The 23,364-nt window shown below is 42.0% G+C and overlaps 1 protein-coding gene across 4 annotated transcripts in view; it reads right to left on the bottom strand.

The window, feature by feature from the left end:
- SYT7 (synaptotagmin 7) overlaps positions 1-23,364 on the bottom strand; it is a 315,087-nt gene that overhangs the window by 9,201 nt on the left and 282,522 nt on the right. For all 4 annotated transcript variants that reach the window (XM_075837640.1, XM_075837639.1, XM_075837641.1 and 1 more), the window contains 2 exons: positions 17,274-17,443; positions 2,486-2,600 (listed from right to left, as the gene is read on the bottom strand). In XM_075837640.1, the coding sequence (XP_075693755.1) occupies positions 2,486-2,600; positions 17,274-17,443 (285 nt within the window). The remainder of the gene's footprint in view (positions 1-2,485; positions 2,601-17,273; positions 17,444-23,364) is intronic.

Below are 23,364 nucleotides of genomic sequence, written 5' to 3'. Positions count from 1 at the left end.
GTTGCTATGAGCAACAAGGACAGATAAATGAGGCCCTCTCTCCCTCAACTTTGTACTACACAGCTATAGGTGCTCCGTGTGCCACCATAGGGTGCTCCCTAGAGAGCCATATTATGCAGATATTTTCCTGCAGGCATTGCTGTAGGACAGCTGTATAAAATCAAAGGCATACGGAGCAGGTCCCATAGAAGTTTATAAGCATTATATTACAGCTCCGTACAACTCAGAGGTGGTTTGGAGCTGTAATACGCTTGTGTGCATGAGGTCTAATGCGATGACAACATTACAGAATGAAAATAAATATGGCTGCCAAAACTTCTGAATTCGATGAAACAGCTGTTACTAAATATAATCTGCATTATTATGATGGATCACATGAACACTGTGTCAAAACTTTTAATGGCTTTTTAGGTAAATCTCAGATAAACTAATAAAGTAATAAGGGAATTACATTTAGGAATGAGATTTCCTTCAAATGGCGTTCAAACAATTGAGTTATGAGGCATAAAATGCGGCTTCACATGTGCAAATAACAAGTAGGTGTTAAGAAGTCTCCTGTTTTCACCGTCTACTACATTTATAGGAGAAATGTAATATAAAAGTGCACTGCTAGGTTAATGCGTTCCCAATAGGAGGTAAATTTAAGATATTACTTGGAGTCTTATATGGTTCTGTTGGCTGCAGTAATCCATTATAAGGCATATTGGCTTTGTTTTCACATAATCTTAAAGAGTATTTCTCCCTAAATATATAAAAAAATACATCAATAAATAGAAGACTTTCATCTGACTCAGGGCTCATGCACATGACCGTATTACCAATCCATTTTGTATGGATCTGTAATACAACGCCCATAGAAATATATGGACACCTATTGTATCTCCGTGCCTCTAATTTAATTTAATTTCAAAATCATGGCATGCGATTCTGTATTATAGAGGTATTCTCCCTTAGAAGCATTTCTTGTAGGGCACCTCATGTAGGCAACATACGTCAACACATGAAGTGCCAACGACTCTGTAATATTGACCAGTAAAGACTCCGTTTGGGCACACACAGTAGCACCAGGGTCCCCAGTTACAGGGCCCAACTCCAAGCTTTCAGCAGACACAGGGTCCAACAGCGCTAAACGCGGTCCCACCGCACAACTCTCCCCTTATATCTCTTCCCTTGCTCCCGCTGACTACTCCTAAGAAGCATCCTGGTGCACAACACAGCACCACAAAGTTTTCCCGTTTATCAGTGCCCTTCTCTGCATGGACCCGCACTGACGGTCAGCACCTCTTCCTGCATTAATCGCAAGAACTGGTTATGCAGCCGTGTATGACGGTCCACCAGTCCTGCATCACCATAGACAACCAGGGTGCACAACACATTTAAATACACCAATGGGCATAGCACAATATACAATTGGAGACATAACCGTATGTACACAACATTGCAATATAACATATTTAAAGAATTATATCTGAATTTAAAGGCACAGTTATAATAATTTTATGGGCTACCCCCTCCTCCTTACCAATGACACACATACAGTAGATGGTAGACATGATGTCAACCTTGCATGCTATGGTGTATAGTAAAAACAATAAATACATATAAATGGGCGATACTTCAAATATAAATATAAGGGTGCATCTCAATTCACTCCTCCTCTTCTCCCCCCCCCCGGGTTCCCTCAGCGTGCCGCGTGGCTTATACAAGGTCCTGATGCTGAGAACTGTCAGGTCCTTATATGTGGCGCAGCACTCAATGTCCTGAGCGCTGTGTCACAAAAAAATGTCATGACGCTGCCCGACATCAGTACGTTGTATGAACCGCAACAAGCTGAGGGAGCCTGAGGGGACCTGGAGGGGAGTAGGTGAGGTGAGCATACTTTTTGGCATAAATTCTAATAAATTTGTCAGGCCACTGTGGCCCCCGACCCCTGATGAGGAGTGATAGCTGAAACGCATAGAAAAATTAAAAATAACTACCTGAAATAGGTTGTATTATGGGTGTTTTTTTTTTTAGGGGGAATAGGAAAACCCCTTTAAGCTATTCAGTGGGGAGCTCTTCAATGGGTTTACTGAAAAATATGTGCCCCCATGATAACGACTTTATCTTCCACCACTTTATTTCTACAGTACACCAGACACTTTAATAAGCTGCAGATTTTAGGCTAACAGGCCCTTAAGAAACTCTACTTTTTAATACTACTAGTCTTTCATGAATAAGTTATATGCATCTATTGTTTTGCGGTACTTTTTCATGAACATAAAATAACTGGCAAGATTTTCTAAAATCAAAACATTACAATACACCAGTACAGTTGGTCATTATGTTACACGTCAGTACCACTCTATTCTGCCATTTTAGCAATGGGCACGGGAACGCTGGTTGATTACATGGGAAATATTTTTTCTGTTCTTGATAATAATAGGCTTTAAAATCTGTATAGAAGCAAATGTGAAAAGGGTTTTTGTTTGAGGCTTGTACAGACCTGAGGTGCCTCCGATATCCATGGCTTTTAAATTCCGGGCTTTGATGATGTTGACAATAATTGAGTTTGCTGAGGGGTTATAGCAGAGCGACAGCAGCAATTCACCTCGGCTTCCCTGCAATATACATACAACATGAAATCAACAAGACGTGAAATTTGATTAATATTAATTTTGTTCTAGATGAATGCGATTGGCAGGAAAGTATTCATTAATTTAAAAGACAAATAGTATTCTGAGTTCCTAGGAGAAAGTCTTAGCATAGGAATGCCTGTAACAATCCTTAGGCCCTGTTCACGGGCGTTTTCCGTGGTGTTTGTCGCTCGCGCCCATTGAGCACCGCGGGCAAAAACGCCACGCAATGGGAGGTCAGAGACGTAAATGCCCGAAGATATGGCATGTCGCTTCCTTTTTTCCGCCTCCCATTGAAATCAATGGGAGGCATTTTTGGACGTTTTTTTTGATGCGTTTTCCGACGTGTAAAAAAACTCAGTTCGAACAGGGCGATAAAGGGAATGTCATGAATTTAATTTTAGTTTCATTGATTTCAATGGGAGGCGGAGGCGTTTTTTTCCCGCGAGCAGAAAAATCAGCTCACGGGAAAAAGAAGGGACATGCCCTATCTTCGCGCGTTTACGCATCTGACCTCCCATTGACACCAATGAGAGGCAGAGAAAGTGTATTTCGCCGCGTTTTATGCCCGCGGCGCTCAATGGCAATGGAAAAACGCAGTGAAAAACGCCTGAATTTTCTAGCAGATTTTCCACCTGCAATAAACTCTGTGTGAACCCAGCCTTAGCTATTTATTTCTTAGTTGTAAAATACTTTCCGGGGGGGGGGGGGGGGGGGGCCATATTTGAGAAACACAATTCCTTCCTGTGTTCTCTATGTAGTCAGTGCAGCCGGACGTGCATACTTTATGGTAGCTGCAATGAATGGGAATTTATGTGTCAGAAAAGTGACCATAGACTAATACAGTCTCCAGGAAAACAAGGAGTACAGTTCCTCCCCCAGAAGCCAGGGACTGGCATAAAGGCTGTGGGTAGTGTTGCTATCCTGCGCTATCTAGGCTTCTACAAGTACGATAGAAATGACACTGCTGTACCAGTCTGCACAGCAAAGCTGAAAAGTGAGAAACAGAAAACAGAAAATGTCAGCCAGTGGCTCTTGTGAAAACAGGAATATTTTTGGGACAGTTACATAATATATATATTTTAAAAAAACAACATTTTTTAAATGTGTTTGCAATAAAAACCTCATTTAAATAATGTTATTTTTGATGATATATTACCTTTTTAAAGAGCGAAAGGAAAGAAAAAAATATATATATCACCAGTAAATATAAGTCTTTGATTTGTCCTCTTCTATGAAGTTGTTAAAAATTATATTCAGCTGTTACTTAGTTATAACAGTTTTTCCCTTGCTGATTTTCCAATTGTGTTGCTTTTTCTGCCATTGCAGCTCCAGATTTCTGAATTGCAAATCTACTTATTTATGAAGCGGTACATTAATTCCCCATATCAGTAAAAGGAAGCAGATTTGACAGTCGGGAGTCTGGGAAAGCTGGGAGACTTAATAGAAGTCATATTAGGGTATGTTCACATGCAGAGTTAATAACGTCTCAAAATACTTCAAGAGAAAACAGCTCCTGATTTTCAGAAGTTTTTTGTGCCACTCGCGATTTTCGCTGCGTTTTTAGCTGCGATTTTTACGGCCGTTTTTGGAGCTTTTTTCTATGGAAAACGGCTACAAAAACGTCCCAAGAAGTGTTCTGCACTTCTTTTTCGCGGCCGTTTTTTTACGCATAAAAAAAACGCTGCAAAACACGCTCCATCGGAACAGAACACCGTTTTCCAATTGAAATCAATGGACAGATGCTCGGAGGCGTTCTGCTTCTGATTTTTCGGTCATTTTTCGAGCGTTTACGGCCCGAAAATAGGCTGTGTGAACATACCCTCAGTGTTCACCCAGCTTTTTCAGTGAGAGATATACATCATGGACCTATATCTTCTACTGATTTAGGAATTTAGGGGTACTGGCTCTTATTGAGGAGACCCAACAGGTGTAGGGAGAATTATTTACAGGCAATGCTTTATGGGAAAAAAGTATGCAAAATAGCTCATATCAATTAGAGCCAATGAGAGCTAGTACCCTCCCTGAGCTGTGTCTAAATCATCCCATTCAGCCAACCAGTACCCTGTTCTCTACTGATGAGGGGCAAGAACCCCGAAACAGTTCTGTTTGCAGATGGGTCGCTCTTCCTTTTGGAGGAGCCTCTGGTTTGGATGATATGAGCGATTTTGCATACGTCACTATAACAATTGGTTCTGATAAAAAAGAATTTGTTCCATCAGTCACAACAGATATATGACTTTAAACAGGAATCATACGAGAAAATACATGAACAGCAATGAACATAAATTATATTTGCAAGGTGGCATCAGATTTTCTTGTAGGAAAACTATTCCCATCTTTGAAGATATCTTGAAATTCATATCCACATAGTGGGCGAGTATTGTGCACTCCTCCATTAAGTGAAAAAGTCAACACCACTGTAAGGAAATCATTCCCAATAAATCATGAAAATATAGAAATGTATATTTAGGACTTTGTTTTGGGACATATTCCAAAATCCCTAGAGAAAGCTTTGTGCATGCCTTCAACCATCAAGGAATGCTGGGATATTTCAGTTTAGAAGCCCGCAGAATTGTGAATGCAGCTCTGGATTAATAGAGTGTGTGATTACATGCGGCTGATTTGTTGCAGTAATTTCACCAACTCTCCTATACATTTGAATGTGGCTTGCTGAATTCCATGTGTTTGCCTTGGGAACAACCTTATTCAGATCATTGAAACTATTTTCAGTCTCAGAAATTTCTGCAACAAATCTGCCGCATGTGAATCCACCCTAATACAGGCAGCTTCCATGCCAACCAATCAGCAGACTGTAGGCTGATTTATAATAGCCTGGAGCATGTTTCCTATTCACAGACTATAGGTTGCTGTAAACAATAGCTACGTGCCTATTGATGGATTTGCAATTTGTCACACTAATTTTTCGCATTTTTATCATCTTAACGTCTTCAACTGCTAAAAAGATTGTTTCTGATAATAGGCACAGTATCAGGGAGCCCCCTATGCAGCGAATGCCATGGATGGTCTGGGTATAGTCAACCAGACCTAACAAGATTGCTGCTTCTACTAGTGCTATAAAGCCAGGGGCGTAGCTAAAGGCTCATGGGCCCCGATGCAAGAATTCTTACTGGGCCCCCCCCCCCGCAAACTTCTCATGGCCGACGGTCCGCAGCCTTCAGCTGCATCGCTGGGTCTCCTAAGTGACCCAACAATGCAGCACTAGCAGCCGGGGGCGTCACTAAGGCTGGGTTCACACACCCTATTTACGGACGTAATTCGGGCGTTTTAGCATTGAATTACGTCCGAAAATGCGGCTCAAAAGCGTTGCGAAACATCTGCCCATTCATTTGAATGGGTCTTACGATGTTCTGTGCCGACGGTCATTTTTTTTACGCGCCGCTGTCAAAAGGCGGCGCGTAAAAAAACGCCCGCGTCAAAGAAGTGCCTGTCACTTCCTCAGACGTAAATGGAGCCGTTTTCCATGGACTCCATAGAAAAACAGCTCTAATTACGTCCGTAATGGACGCAGCGAAAGACGCCTGCACATGCCATTACGGCTGAAATTACGGTGCTGTTTTCTCCTGAAAACAGCTCCGTAATTTCAGCCGTAACGAACGCTGCCGTGTGAACATACCCTCAGGGCTTAAAATGTCAGGGGAAATAGCCCCAATACATATGTGTCCGCCCAAAAAAAAGTGTGTATATGAGACAGCATAGCATATCTATAGCACTACGACCCTGTAAACTATGGATAGGATTAGATACAGTGACTCAGCAGACAGTATCACACATGATAGGATTAGATATAGGGCCCAGCAGACAGTATCACACATGATAGGATTAGATACAGTGGCTCAGAAGGCAGTATCACACATGATAGGATTAGATACAGTGGCTGAGCAGACAGTATCACACATGATAGGATTAGATACACAGCTCAGCAGACAGTATCACACATGATAGGATTAGATACAGTGGCTCAGCAGACAGTACCACACATGATAGGATTAGATACAGTGGCTCAGAAGGCAGTATCACACATGATAGGATTAGATACACAGCTCAGCAGACAGTATCACACAAGATACGATTAGATACAGGGCCCAGCAAACCGTATCACACATGATTGGATTAGATACACAGCTCAGCAGACAGTATCACACATGATTGGATTAGATACACAGCTCAGCAGACAGTATCACACATGATTGGATTAGATACAGGGCCCAGCTCGCTGACATTGCGGCTCCAGCGCTGGACCCAGGACAGGTAAGAATAATAATTTTGCTTCTTTATGTGTTACTGATTATTTTTGTGTGTTTGTGTTTTTTTACAGGTTCGGTTGTTGGACTTCGGATACGAGGACTTCAATGACGGCGTTTTTTTTTTTATTCTCAATAAAATGGTTAATGAGGGTTGTGTTTTTTTATTTCAATAAAATATTTTTTCTATGTGCTTGTATCTTTTTAAACTTTATTATCACCGCCTTAGTAATGGCCGCCGGCTGATTGACAACCTCCATTACTAAGGCGAGGCTTAATGTTAGCCGGTGCAGAGGCTACACTAACCCCCATTATTACCCCGGTATCCACCGCCACCAGGGGTACTGGGAAGAGCCGGGTACGAACCAGTACCCGACCATCTGTAGTGACGGGCAGGCACCGGGGTGGCCGCAGGCTGGTAGTATTAGGCTGGGGAAGGCCATAAACAGTGGCCCATCCCACCATGGTAATGCTGCCTGCTGCTGCTGTGTTGCATCTGGCTGGTTATGAAAATTGGGGGGGGACCCCACATTGTTCTTTCCAATTTTTTTTTATTTTTTTTAAATGACGTGGGGTCCCCCCCATTTTTCATAACCAGCCAGATACAATAAAGCAGCAGCAGCAGCCTAGCATCACCAGGGTAGGAAGGGCCACTGTTTTTGGCCTTTCCCCTCCTGATAATACCAGCCTGCGGCCACCCCAGTGGCCGACCATCACTACAGATGGTCAGGTACTGGATCGTACCCGGCTCTTCCCAGCACCCCTGGTGGCGGTGGGTACCGGGGTAATAAAGGGGGTTAGTGTTAGCCTCTGCATCCGCTAACACTAAGCCCCGCCTTAGCAATGGATGCTGTCAATCAGCCGGCGGCCATTACTAAGGCGGTAGTAATATAGTTTAAAAAAAAAACACAAAGACATAGAAAAAATATTTTATTGAAATAAAAAAAAAAACCCACACAGCCCTCATTAACCATTTTATTGATAATAAAAAAAAAGCTGTCATCGAAGTAGTCCTGGAATCCGACGTAGTCCAACGACCGAACCTGTAAGAAAACACACAAAAAATGATTAGTAACACATGTGTTAGGCTTAGATACAGGGCCCATGTGTGATACTGTCTGTGGGACCCTGTATCTAAGCCTACCACAACGTAGGCTTAGATACAGGGTCCAGCACACAGTAATCTTATACAGTATAAGATTACTGTGTGCTGGGGCCCTGTATCTAAACCTACAGTGTGGTAGGCTTATATACAGGGCCCATCAGACAAGATCACACATGGGCCATGAATCTAAGCCTACCATGTGATTGGCTTAGATACAGGGCCCAGCAGACAGGATCACACATGGACCATGTATCTAAGCCTACCATGTGATTGGCTTAGATACAGGGCCTAGCAGACAGGATCACGCATAGGCCATGTATCTAAGCCTACCATGTGATTGGCTTAGATACAGGGCCCAGCAGACAGGATCACACAATCTGTGATCCTGTCTCATGGGCCCCCTAAGCCTGCTACATCGTAGGCTTAGGGGTTGTGCAGTCCCTAAACATTGATGGCCTATCCACAGGATAGGCCATCAATAGCTGATGTGTCGCCCGGGACCCGCAAATCAGCTGTTTTGAAGGGGCCGCAGCACTCGTACGAGAGCTGCTTCCCCTTCATTTCACTACTCGCTCACACTGTGAATCGCCGACACCGATTCACAGTGTGACCGGAATGAAGGGGAGCAGCTCTCGTACGAGTGCTGCGGCCCCTTCAAAACAGCTGATTGGCGGGTCCCGGGAGTCGGTCCCCGCCAGTCAGGGCTAACCTTACCTTCCTATTCGGCCGCGGCGGGAGTTCTGTCGTCTCAATGCTGTGCACGGCGCATAGCGCTGTGACGTCATGCGCTGCGCACAGCGCCTGACGTCAGGACCTCCGCTGCTATCCGGAACCAGGAAGGTAAGTAAAGTATGTTACTATAGTAACAGGGGCCCGCGGCCCGAGTTACTATAGTAACTTTTTATTGATGTGGTGCGGGGGGCCGTGGGCCCCCCTGGCTTCGGGGCCCGGTCGCAATTGCGACCGCTGCGACCCCTATAGCTACGCCAGTGTATAAAGCCATAATCACGTGTGTTTTTCGATTGTAAATTCCCAAAATCTAATAAATTATTTCCTTAATCTGCTCAAGGCGGAATTATACTGTAGCTTTCAACTTGCCATTTGCCCTGGTGTTTCCACCATTTAGGAGTCTCTACTACTCTTTCCGCAAAACACATGGGTCACTCTAACCTTCCTCTCTTGTGGGATATGTCAGTCACTGTGCCAGGTGTGGTATTATTTAGGCACTATATAGCAATTTTATTTGAGTACTAAAAATATTTTGCCCAAAAAGATTCTGTGTCTGATCATCTGGATGAGGTGGCAGACTCTTATGTTATTTTGTCCTGAACTTGTTTCCTATCATTTAGTGCATGTTATAGTCTGAATAGGCACATGTGCACCGTATGCCACTATTATGTACACACTGTAAGTGGTATTCTTTAGGCACACTATGGGTAATATTTTTGGGCTGTATAATGGCAGTGTTGCAGTTTATCTAGGACCCTCCACAACTTGTCTAGGACCCTCCACACTTTGTCTAGGACCCTCCACAGTTTATCTAGTACCCGCCACAATTTGTCTAGGACCCTCCACAATTTGTCTAGGACCCTCCACAGTTTATCTAGTACCCTCCACAGTTTATCTAGTACCCTCCACAATTTGTCTAGGACCCTCCACAATTTGTCTAGGACCCTAAACAGTTTATCTAGTACCCTCCACAGTTTATCTAGTACCGTCCACAATTTGTCTAGGACCCTACACAGTTTATCTAGTACCGTCCACAATTTGTCTAGGACCCTACACAGTTTATCTAGTACCGTCCACAATTTGTCTAGGACCCTAAACAGTTTATCTAGTACCCTCCACAGTTTATCTAGTACCCTCCACAATTTGTCTAGGGCACTGCATCTACTTCTATGCAAAACACTGTGTGTCTCTGTAATAATTGTCACACCCATGTGTACATTTCTGTCTGCAAATTGCATTGGATTCTGGGTAGGGACAACTGTCCCTAAATGCTGCTCTGTATAGTGTCAGTGTTGCTTTTGTATATTACGTGTGATGTCCTGTTAATTGCACGGCTGCTGTTATGCCAGTCTGGGCCTGCTCTGTGTAATGGGTTTACCATCCACCACTGGCAAGAGTACAATAATAAATCGTGCCCTCAGCTCTCTCTTTGTTACGAGCTCACACAGATCGTGCAGGTGATATAAATATGCAGAATGACAATATACAATGATATCACTAGAGGAGACACAAGCATACAATGTAGCCTGCTCGCTTTCTGGGTGCTATCGGTCTGATGGCTTTTCAGTGGATGTAATTATATGTTGTGATACAGCGTGTCTGCCCTGAGGATAATGTGGAGCTAAGGAATAAATATGTGTGTGAGCTACATAAAGAGGAGGGAGGGAGAAACAGAAAATAATGGGCACGCCAATTAGAGGATAAAGATCTAATTTGTGTTATTGATACACTGTATGCCAACACTTATGTTCATAAACCTGTATCGTGTCAGACTGCAGGAGGAGTTCGTCAGTAGAAGAGCGGTGTTGGTACAGTTAGGTCTATAGATATGGGTTACCATGCAGGGAATAGCATGCATCCATGATCACTACTTATGGCTTATTTTCTATCTATCTCTCCATTATCTATCTATCTATCTATCTATCTATCTATCTATCTATCTATCTATCTATCTATCTATCTATCTATCTATCTATCTATCTATCTATCTATCTATCTATCTATCTATCTATCTATCTATCTATCTATCTATCTATCTCTCCATCTATCTATCTCTCCATCTATCTATCTCTCCATCTATCTATCTATCTATCTATCTATCTATCTATCTATCTATCTATCTATCTATCTATCTATCTATCTATCTATCTATCTATCTATCTATCTATCTATCTATCTATCTATCTATCTATCTATCTATCGCTGTCTTATACAGTTAGACTAGAACACTATTTTGGCGGCATTTCTTTCTCCTACCATCCACTGCTGGATATTTTCCAATCTGAATTTCGAGTCTAGCCCTCTACTTAGAGAGATTTAACTAAAGTGGATAATCACCAGCTTGAAGCCAGAAAAAGTGCCAAGTGTGTCATCTCCCTAATTCTTCAAGGAAACTCTACAGCATTTGTATAGTATATCCTCTCCTTGTTTGGATGTTTTTTTTTGGACTTTTCTGTTTTCTAAAATATTGTTATCCCATTTTATGCCTTTCTTAAATAGGATTTATCAATGGAGAGAAACATTTTACAAAGGTCATAGCTTGAATGTCCTAAACCCTGGAGTAAAAGCTGTATCCAGGCCCTCTACCTAACTACTAATCACATGTACCTGTATCAAAGGACAGATTTGCTACCTCGCAACCTCTCTATCTATGCCACTGTGGTTTTATATGGAAGTTGGTCCTCCTGTGATGCAGTAGCGCTGTCTCATTTTGTAGGTACATGTGCTGGCCCATATATAAAATATCTGTGTGTTTTAGCTCTAGGCATGTCAACAAGCAACTAAAGTCACATGAGGGATCACTTTTTGGCATATTAACGCTTTAACATTAATAGGGTCACAGACTTAGGGCGGATTTACACGAACGTGTAATACGTCCGTGCAACGCGCGTGATTTTCACACGCGTCGCACGGACCTATATTAGTCTATGGGGCCATGCAGACAGTCCGAAATTTTTTGCGCAGCATGTCCGCTGTGTAAAACTCACGACATGTCCTATATTTGTGCGTTTTTCGCGCATCACGCACCCATTGAAGTCAACGGGTGCGTGAAAATCACGCGCACCACACGGAAGCACTTCTGTGGGAGGCGCGTGATTCGCGCAACAGCAGTAAAACAGCGAAAACAGCTCCTGAATTTCAGACGTTTTTGCAAGTACTCGCGATTTTCACGGCGTCCATTACGGACGTAATTGGAGCTGTTTTTCAATGGAGTCAATGAAAAACGGCTCCAAAAACGTCCAAAGAAGTGACATGCACTTCTTTTACACCTCGTCTGAACAAAACATCGTAAAACCCATTGCAACCAATGGGCAGATGTTTGTAGGCGCAATGGAGCCGTCTTTTCAGGCGTAATTCGAGGCATAAAACGCCCGAATTACGTCTGAAAATAGGACGTGTGAACATACCCTAAGGAAAAAGGGGGATTTTGTTTTTTACCCGTCACATTTTCTTTAAAATCTGGAGTCTATTGCATCAGGGACAGGTTTCTACTGTACCCCTTGTTAATACAAGGGGTTCAGGAGAAATCTATCACTATCCATCGCTTTAAGAAAGGAAACTACTGTACATGCTGGAAACTTTTGAAGAAAGTATTTTATTAAAGGTGTTGCCTCATGAGGACAACCTTTGTCTGTATGCCCGATTAGAGAATATGAACGTCCTCTGCTCAGGCCTTCTCTATGACCATAAACAGAGCGTTGCTAAATAAGAGTAAATCCTGATCTGAGGAACTCAGGACATCAATGCAGCCCTACCCTCTGATAGCAGCTAATCGCTGGAGGTTAGAGAAGCCTTGTTGGACTCTGTTTTTCGGGAGAAAACCCTTAGTTAGACTTTGTTTAACCCATTTTGTAACTTGCTTAAAGGGGTTATCCGGGATGTGAAAATGTTTTAGTACTGGCTGAAAATGAAATAAAAAAATGAAAAAAGCAATACCTACCTATGCTTGCCCACAGCGATCCAGCGCTAAGCTCCGGGGGGCACTCCCGGTCGTTGTTTACATGCACGTAACATGTGACCGCTACAGCCAATAAGAAGGCTCAGCGGTAACAAATTGTATTTCTGCCATAATTCCAGAAATACTACACATGACTGCTGAGCCCTGCAGAGCCCTCTGATTGGCTGCAGCGGTTACAAGCTACGTGCATGTAAACAACCCCCGGAGCTTAGCGCTAGATCGCTGCGGGCAAGGATAGGTAAGTATTGCCATTTTTGTTTATTTATTTAATTTCCAGTTCCTACTAAATAAATTTCACATCCCGGATAAACCTTTTAAGCTGCCAATATAGACACAAATAGACCTATACAGAGACCAATACGTAGCGGAAACCCTGTAATACATTGTATAATGGTCTCGTAAAAGTCTTCATCCTCGTAAGGTCTCCTCAAACATATTAAGAAGCATCTAAACACTGTTGCCAACCCAAAATATCCAACCCCACCAATTACCTTAATGATTTTTATCTTCCTCCATTATCTGTGATGGCTGTAAGCATCAAACACACTGCCCCGTAGTTAAAAAAGCCTCAAGGTTGTCATTATTGGATGAACAAAACTCATAGTTTACTATGTTTCTACGTCCAATCAGGCTTTGAAAACAACATTTTCACAGGAAAAATTGTGCCGCCATATATCTTGTATGTGCATTTTACTAGGATTAAATTTCCAAACTGGGTTAAACAAGACTGTAAAATGAAGTAGTTAATCTCTAACTGTAGAACATTCCCAGAAATAGAATATCTCAGTTCAGGCAACTGCTGTGTGTCTTTTCCAAGGTGCGTTTGAAGTATGAAAGGACTAGGTCAACAACTATCCAATTCAAGAATGTAAATGTTAAGAACTACAAAGAGTCATTATGTTGGAGCTTGCTAAAAATGCTGGAGGAGCATTTCTTGTGCCCCAAATTTCTATAAGTAGTAAGAATATGTACATCTACGTTGTTTCAATGAGTAGTAAAATAAAGATGCACCTATTAGTGAAGTTTAAAGGGGTTTTGTACTATTAAAGATTGATGCCATGTCCCTTGGATATTCAATATATGTATGATCAGTGGGGTGTCTGTCCCTCTCTCTCTCTCACAGACCCCCGCTCTCATGACCCCCGACTGCCCCCCCGATGGGCCCCACCCCCCCATGTCACTAGATGTATTGTCAGTGTGGACGGTGTGTGGAGCTAAGCTCGTCAGATGTAGTAGAGCTGAGTGTGTGTCTCTGTCTGTCCCTCTCTCACAGACCCCCGCTCTCGTGACCCCCGACGGCCCCCACCCCCCCCTGTCGCTAGATGTATTGTCAGTGTGGAAGGTGTGCGGAGCTAAGCTTGTCAGATGTAGTAGAGCTGAGTGTATGTGTCTGTGTATTAAAGCTGAGTGTGTGTGTCTGTGCAGCAGAGCTGAGTGTGTGTCTGTGTAGCAGAGCTGAGTGTGTTTGTGTCTGTGTAGCAGTGCTGAGTGTGTGTGTATGTATGTAGCAGTGCTGAGTGTGTGTGTGTGTGTGTGTGTGTGTGTATGTATGCATGTAGCAGTGCTGACTGCGTGTATGTGTGTAGCAGTGCTGTGTGTGTGTGTGTGTGTAGCAAAGCGGAGTATGCACGGGCACCGCTGATACTTCATAGCCGCTTATCAGCTGTTTTGAAGAATCAGCGGCGAGCACCCCCCCCCACACACACACACACAAATCCCCCCAAACATGCAAAATCAAGTGTAATCAAGCGTAATCAAGTGTTTTTTTTATACGGTTTTTGGCACGTAAAATGCGCAAAAAAAAACGTGTCAAATACACGCCGTGTGAACCGGTCAACTGAAAAGTCATTCACTTCACTTTCATCATTCTATGGGTATGTTCACACGCAGTGTTTTCAGCCGTTTTTCGCACTGTAAACGTCCCGAAAAACGGCTGAAAAATCGGAAACAACGCCTACAAACATCTGCCCATTGGTTTCAATGAGAAATACGGCGTTCTGTTCCGACGGGGTGTTTTTTAAGCGGCCGTTTTCCAAAAATGGCACGTAAAAAGACGCCCGCCAAAAAGAAGTGCATATCACTTCTTGGGACGTTTTTGGAGCCGTTTTTCATTGACTCTATAGAAAAACAGCTCCAAAAACGTCCGTAAAAAAACTCCGCCAAAAACACGAGTTTGATTAAAAAATGGCTGAAAATCAGGAGCTGTTTTCCCTTTGTTTAGTAAGCATGGGAACATACTCTTAGCCTTTTGGTGTGTCCTATAGCTTCTGTCAGCTGCAGAATCACACCCAAAATGGCAGCTGGACACTTCTTAGCAATTTGAGGACACCTTTTCCTGGCTTGTAGGGGGGGGGGGGGTGAGATTCCCTCCCACATTTACGGCAGCTGTGAGTCAGGTTGCTTTGACTTATTCACCTTGCTGTAATTCTGGGAAGTGCTCCCTCTGGTGGCCAACATAGGAAAACATGTCAAATTATTATTTAATTTTTAATACTTTCCACCATGTGGAAAAAAAAAAATACAGCAAAAAACGTAAAAAATATAATAGAAAAAGTAACTTACTTAAAAAAAAAGGTTTCATTCGCGACACATTCCCTTTAAATGTACTCCCTCTTTATTAGTGTTCTACATGTGTCACAGTATTTTTGTAATTCTATCTATCTATCTATCTATCTATCTATCTATCTATCTATCTATCTATCTATCTATCTATCTATCTATCTATCTATCTATCTATCTATCTATCTATCTATCTATCTATCTATCTATCTATCTATCTAATCTATCCATCTAAGGGTTACTCTGATTCAACCATAGATATTTTATATTTCCTCTCTCTTATTCTACTAGTCACAGTCAGGTGGGAATATTAACACCCCATGTATATAATTATGCACATATTCGTCAAACGTGACTTAGCGAATGAATCAGCCATTTGCACAGTTGTCACTGAATGATACTTCTGCTTTGCATTCGGAATATTAACAAGTGCAAATGCTGCCATCTGCAACAACCAACCAACCTTTCACCGGCAGCATCTTTTTACCCAGGACTGAATGTCGTTTTTTTTATCTTATTTATAAAACTGAATATATGAAAGCTGGATATATTTGCATATAACTAAGCATTTGTCTTTGTGAATAAAGATACATTTTTGATTTATGCATTATAGGAGAAAAAAGCTGCTACTCAGGGTAAGGGCTATATAGGTAAGGGCTATATACTAGACAACTGTTGTTTCCAGTCTGCCATGTAGCCCTACTGGTAGGCTAGTGCAACAGGTGACTACAAGGGTTAGGTTAGACTATGGCAATTGTATACAGTTTAAAGTGTAGCTAAACGTTTGACAAACTTCTGTTATGTCATAGTGACATGTCAGAAGTTTGGATTGTGGGGGTCCGAGCACTGAGACCCACACCAATCGCTAGAACGAAGCAGCTGAAGTACTCGTGTGAGCGCTCAGCCGCTTCGTGTCTGTTCGGCTTATTCCGGAAATAAATATATCGGTGTACGGACTCAATAGAAAGTCTATGAGCCCGTACTCCGATACATTAGCTTTCGGGAAAAAGCCGAACAGACACGAAGCGGCTGAGCGCTCACATGAGTGCTTCAGCTGCTTCGTTCTAGCGATTGGTGGGGGTCTCAGTGCTCGGACCCCCACCAATCCAAACATGTCATATGACATGTCAGAAGTTTGTCAAATGTTTAGCTACACTTTAAAGAGCCTTAAGTGAGACTAATTTGGGTTTTTCATTAACTATGACCCATAATCATCAACATTAAAAGAAAAAAAATGCTGGAAATAGATCACTTTGTGTGTAATGAATCTATATAATATATGAGTTTCACTTTTTGAATTGAATTACTGAAATTAATTAACTTTTTGATGATATTCTAATTCATTGAGAAGGACCTGTAGGGCAATGTTTGAACGATCGTTCATACAATATCTATACGTTAAGTCGATGTCCCCATACATATTTCAGTTGATGTTGGCCATAATAGTCGTGCCTATACATGTCTGATGGGACAAGAAAATTACCGTCCGGAAAGGACAAACCCTTGACAAACCCTCCTACTCTGCTCCTTTGCGGGCTGAAAGATCGTTCGTGATCCATACACATTCGATTCCTTTCCACAATTGTCTGAAAATTTCCAGCATGGCCGACCAGTTTTTTAGAAGATTACTGTAGACCGTCGAGTGGTTTTAAAGATCATTTGTGTAAATTTCTCACCGACGATCGTTCGCTCTGGTCGAAATCGTCCACTTTCATCGACTTTGGTCTTATTCAGTGTTTATGGCCAGCCTTACTATCACTGATTATTAACAAACCTTTCAAGAATTTGATGTGGATCCCTTTGAGATCAGCTGGTCGCTGAGGGTTTTATTTCTGGGGGCTCCTGTGATTAGCTGCTATTGGTGGGGGAACCGTGATGTAGATCCCTAGCACTATTATTGAAGACTCTGGGTGTACATTGTTTTAAAAAGATGCCTCTAGTTGAACACTAAGTTTTTGCTTGCAGCGTGGGATATCCCAATTGGTGGGCCCTCCTTCTATTATCCCCTATATAAAAGACATAAGAAGAATGGCGTTCCTTACACTGCCATCACTGCACGGTTTCAGCTCTTTCCAGAATGTCTGCATCTGCGTCAAGTCTATCTTGTTAAGTGGAATGGATACTTCTCCTATGGGGTCATTCCGACTGAATCGATCATAGTCCAATACCTGGAGATATAGGACTCTCTGTACAACTTTGTCATATGGGAATCCTGCAAAACATAAAAAGTCCAGTATTAATTTCTGCACATGATACTCCTAGTTAGAGAGGTTTCCCTAGAAGTACAGATGTGACAATCTACCGTACCTGTTTTTCTAGTACAGGATCCTTGACAAATTCTATTCATTACAGAGAACATCGAATTGTACATGCAATATAAGGGCTCATGCACACCGGCGTATTACACATCAGATTTGGTATGCTCCATTGGATACCATATTACTGAGGTATTCTTGCCTACAAGCATTGAGAATATCTCCATAATACAATGCCATGCATAGGCACCATACAATGGCATACGGGAGCTCAATAGGGACTGCTTATGCCACCGTACAAGCTCTGCCAAGTGCATGAGGCCTTAGAAAGTAGGATGATAGTTAAAGTCCTGATTGTAGATTGAGCTCATGACTGAAACAAGACACAACCAGGGTGATGTATGACATTGGACTTATTTATAGAAATGTCACACATAATGTAATATGAGGAATAACCCATAAATACAATTTTAGTAGTTATGCGGAGTGTAATATCTATATAGATGAATTTTCTATGACAGTTCAGAGGTAACAGGGATTAAAAGCATTTTTAAAATGTCAAAAGGAATATTTTCTTCTATATAGAACGCAAATTGTATCCTTTTAGCAGAAAAAGAACAAAGTGTCAAATCCCATCATAATTTTGTAAATCATTTTTTTTTTCTACACATTGTTGTACTGTTTTTTTCCCACCAATGTAAGGCTTAGGGTATGTTCACACGCTGAGCCAAAAACGTCTGAAAATACGGAGCTGTTTTCAAGGGAAAACAGCACCTGATTTTCAGACGTTTTTTGAGCAACTCACGTTTTTCGCGGCGTTTTTCGCTGCGTTTTTTAGCTGTTTTCAATAGAGTCTATGAGAAAACGGCTCCAAAAACATCCCAAGAAGTGTCCTGCACTTCATTTGACGAGGCTGTAATTTTACGCGTCGTCTTTTGACAGCTGTCAAACGACGACGCGTAAATTACAGGTCGTCGGCACAGTACGTCGGCAAACCCATTCAAATGAATGGGCAGATGTTTGCCGACGTATTGGAGCCGTATTTTCAGGCGTAAATCGAGGCATAATACGCCTCGTTTACGCCTGAAAATAGGTCGTGTGAACCCAGCATTAATATTGTGGTTTGAATACTTAAAGGCTATCTACACCTTTGAACTCATTTTTTTTTAAAATAAAATAATGTATTATGTAATTTTAAGTAACTTTTATATATATATATATTTTTGAAAATGTTTACTGTTTAAGATACAGGTTCAATGTTTCATGGATACATAGAAGCTATATCTTGCCGTCAAATCCGAATCCGTCAGGTCAGCAGGACTGACGGCTTTGGTGAATGCTGGTCCTGCATGTTTCTTACACGCAGGATCCTCCTGTTATCAGTCACATCCAAGTTCATGAACTTAGATGTGATCGATAACAGCTCGATCCTGCGTGTCAGAAACATTCAATGAAACATTGAAGCTGTATCTCAAAAAGTAAACATTTTTTTTAATAAAAAACAATTTAACATTTACACAAAATAACATAATACATATTTTTTGTTGTTATTAAAAAAAAAAAAAAAGCTGTACAAAGCCTTTAAAGTGAAACTCCCCCTTTGAAGCCAGTTCGAATATCAAATCAGACAATTGCCAAATTAGCAATTCTCTGATATATTGTTATAATCAGAAACATCCCCATTTAGCTGCAGGAACCTTCCAATGATAACCAAATGGTAAATTTCAACTTCACTGCATTTGCCCCGCAGACCTTTCAGCAGACTGAAACTCACAGCAGCCCTTCAGGTTAATACATTGCATAAATAGCAATTCCCCAATGTAATGTTATATAATCTCTTAAATACAAGTTTCAACTTCAATACTGGTGAATGAATAGAAATGAGATGGACCATTGTATTTGTTTTAAAACAGGGCGTGGGTCAGAAGTGGAAGGTTTGCACTCCTTGGTGTTTGTACCCTGCAGAATATAAACATTGAGCGCTACAGGACAAATACTGTGCTCCTTATTAAGTCAACATTAAGAAGTCTGAAGGCTGCACTTCTTTCTTGCAATAAAGTTAACATTTTATTTTTTTCCTACAATGTATCACTTAAGTTATGAACAGTGAAATAACTGCACAAAAATAACCCCATCATTGAGGACAATAGTAATGTTAGGTAGTCTTGCTCTAAGGCTGTATTGAATCGATAACCCATGCTTTATTCTGAGACCCCGAATGATTGCAAGAACCAAAGAGTAGAGGCAATCAGCTGAGCGGTGCCCCTTTGCAGTGCCCCTTTGGCACCAATTGGCTGTACAGAATATAGACCTTGTGTTAGCCTGTAAACCATGTGAAGAGCCAGAAAAAACTGTCAGCAGCTGGAGGGGCACAGCTCTTATCTGAGTTCTTCACCCCCTAGTTCTATTTATAGGAGGGAGCGGGGGTCTCAGCACTTTTTATTTTTAAACAACCGCCACCCTTTAAAGGGGTCTGTTTTCAGGATAGGCAATCAACAGTTAAGTGATGGGAGTCCAAACCCTGAGATCCACTCAATCACCACTGTGAGTGATGCGTCCTCTTTATTGTTTACACAGACATAGCGCTGTACATACAGTCGTTGTAGACAAAAGTGGTGGTGGTGTTTCTGGAAAAAAGCAGAACCATTTTTGTAATCTTATGTAACCCCTGAGTTATCCTTAAGTCTTTTCATATTCTATGCATCCATTTATCTTGCACTAATAGAGGCTGACGATTACTAATGGCCACCATTGCAGAGCCCATAAGGATTACCATACAGCTTTCTACAAACCCTCAAATGTGCACATAGAGGCAGACCATATAGCGACTATAGGCCCCATTAGAAGAGGGATCTAGTTCAGGCCAAAAGATCGTGCTGCTAATTTCTTCTACATAGAATGGCTTTGGAGAGGGGAGACAACAATTCGTAGGTTCTTCTGTCCTTAGATTGTGGGGTATTATAAATGAACCGGCACCAACAAAGGACCCCATGTTAAATTTTTCTAGGGGACCATCTCTGCTCTATGTATGTCCCTGTAGACCCTGAATGGCATCTTTATTACTGTTCTATATGTGTCACAGTATTTTGGTAATACTAAATTTTTGGAATTCTGTTAATGGATCATAATCCGGGGAGCTCAAGGTTAACAGTCAGAGGTATAGCTAGTGGGGGGGGGGGGGGGGGCTCACTGAGATGGTGGGGCCCAGAGCTGTTCCCCAGCGGTGGCATGTCCCGGTTTCAACTGTACCCTGAGGACACAGATAAAGTTGAATCCAATGCTGGAGCAGGGAGCTAACGGCTCCTTGCTCCAGCATTCATTATGTAATGCCTGCCATGAGCGGCTCGGCACAGGCAGGCGAGATGTTGTGACATCATCGCACCTGTCTTTGCCAAGCTCCACACTGCCTAAACCAGAAAAGCACAGGGGTCTACTCCACTCACCGTGGGAATAAGTATAAGTGAGAATTTTTTTTTTTTTTTTATTAGACACTAAGGGGGCATTATACTAGGTATGGGGGGGGGGCTGCGATGGGGCAATATACCTTATGGGAGCAGCTATAGGGGCATTATACTGTGTGGGGGCGGCACTATTGGGGCATTATACTGTGTGGGGGCAGCTATAGGGGCATTATACTCTGTGGGGGCCGCTATAGGGGCATTGTACCATGTGAGGAGGCACAATAGGGGCATTATACTGTGAAGGGGCAGCTATAGGGGTATTATACTGTGTGAGGACAGCTATAGGGGCATTATACTGTGTGGGGACAGCTATAGGGGCATTATACTGTGTGTGTGTGTATGTGTGTGTGCGTGTGTGTGCGTGTGTGTGTGTGTGTGTGTGTGTGTGTGTGTGCAGCTATAAGGGCATTATACTATGTGGGTGCCACTAAGGGGTCATTATACTGTGTGGGGGGCCCTCTGTGTTGACATCCACTCAGATGTGTCCCCCCCCCCCCTTGCTTAACTCCTAGCTGCGACTCTGTTAACAGTACAAGGGGTTTTAGCAAGACAAAAATAGTGAGTTAAAAAATGGTGAGATGGATATATTTGTGAAAATAAACTGTAATTATAGTTAGTACATAGTGCCACATGTGTGGCTCCCATGCCAGGGCTGCTCAAAATCTCAAAGAATCCTTGTTCAGGTTGCGTTTTGCATGGAAATATAGTATTGTGTTCATAGAACTGCTGCCTCCGAATCAAGGCTCTGCACAGATCCCTCACAACTTATGTTAATGGATAAGAAAATATTCAGAAACTGCCAAGTGTTTCTGAAAGTAAATTATATAATTAAATATTCATAATGATGCAAATACTTATCCAGCCAACAAGTTGGTGTCAAGTGTTTCGAGAAAGATGGTGGATAAACATTAGTGAACAAACACAAATATTATTATTATTAACATTTAGCCAAAATATCCAGGATGCTAGCCGAAATGTAATCGTCACCTATAAGCTAAGATTGTAGCAGTATCGAAAGTGGTTATATGGTTCAAGCAACGTCTCATGGAATCCAAGTCACAATGTATCAAAGCTTATTGAAATTCACCAACAATGAAATAACACACTGTAAATAGCGGAAAAGATCATTGTCATGGCTTCAATGTATAACAGAGGTATGTCAAATAATGTCCTAATGGGTCTGTATTAGGGTCCTTCCACACTGAGTGTTTTGGCGCTGATTTTCATGCAGAAACTGCCTCAGGACCTGCACCAAATAATGGCCCAAATCACCCCCATTTGATTTTCTTCGAGCGGTTCCCGCCTCTGACCTCCTATTGAAATCGATAGGAGACAGAAATTAGTTCGCTCGTTTTAAGCATTTTTTTGTGGCGGTTTTTGCATTAAATTTAATGCCGGTGGACAAAAAACTCCAGAAAAAAATGTGAAAAAAAAAAAGAGTCCAAAATTGCTTTCACACGGACATTATGGGCCCCTAACAAGCTATGCGCACCGTATTACAGAACCGCACAACGCAGATCCGCAATAACACCATGTGCAGATCCATCATAGAACAATGTGCATAAGGCCTAAGGCTTCATGCACATGACCGTTTTTACGAACCGTGCTCCCATTATAAAGTATAGGAGCACAGTCCGTAAAATAAAAAAATAGGACATGTCCTATTTTTTTGGGCAGGTTTCTACGGCACGGACACCCTCCCGTAGACATACGGGAAGGTGTCCGTCGGCCATAGAAATGAATGGGCCTGTAATTACGGTCTGTAATTACAGGCGATTTTATGGTCGTGTGCATGGGGCCTTAGGGTTTCCATTATACATTTCTTTCCTGTTTGATCTTATTCTGAAAAAGGAAACATTAGTGGTAACCACATGGCACCACAACCAGGCCATGTGACTACTGTTTGCAAATTCAGGTTATTAACATTTAGATCAGTGTAGATCCAACCAATCATTAAAGTTGAGCTTCTGGTCCCCATTTCATAAATTTGAGCTGTGATCAGATGTATACAACAGAAAACAAAGGAGCTCACTTCTTGAAATCCCTACTAATCTAATATTTAGGGCATATTTTCTGTCAATGCATTTTTTTGTATTTTTTTTTTAGAGAAATGTTTTTATCTGAAGTCTATCTGTGGTCCCAGCTGCACAGCCTCAAACTTGTATGAGACATGCTCTATCTACTAGGCTTCTGTACCCACCAGAAGCCTTATTGGGGGGAATTTTTTTCGGACTGGCATTTCATATGCCAGTCTTAATAGAATAAAAAGTTGGAGTAAACTCTGAGACATTTTTTTAAGAGGCAAAAGCCTTTTAATAAATGTGTTGCATCTGTCGGCTGGGCTGTGGCGCGACGATGGTGGCCATGTGCCATACATTCCCCCTGTTTGGCCAAAAAAAAACAATAAACACACATCC

The sequence above is a fragment of the Rhinoderma darwinii genome, chromosome 9 (genome assembly GCF_050947455.1).
Source record: "Rhinoderma darwinii isolate aRhiDar2 chromosome 9, aRhiDar2.hap1, whole genome shotgun sequence".
Taxonomy (NCBI): domain Eukaryota; kingdom Metazoa; phylum Chordata; class Amphibia; order Anura; family Rhinodermatidae; genus Rhinoderma; species Rhinoderma darwinii.
The sequence above is the reverse complement of the archived record's forward strand: the minus strand, read 5'-3'. Positions and strand labels throughout refer to the sequence as shown.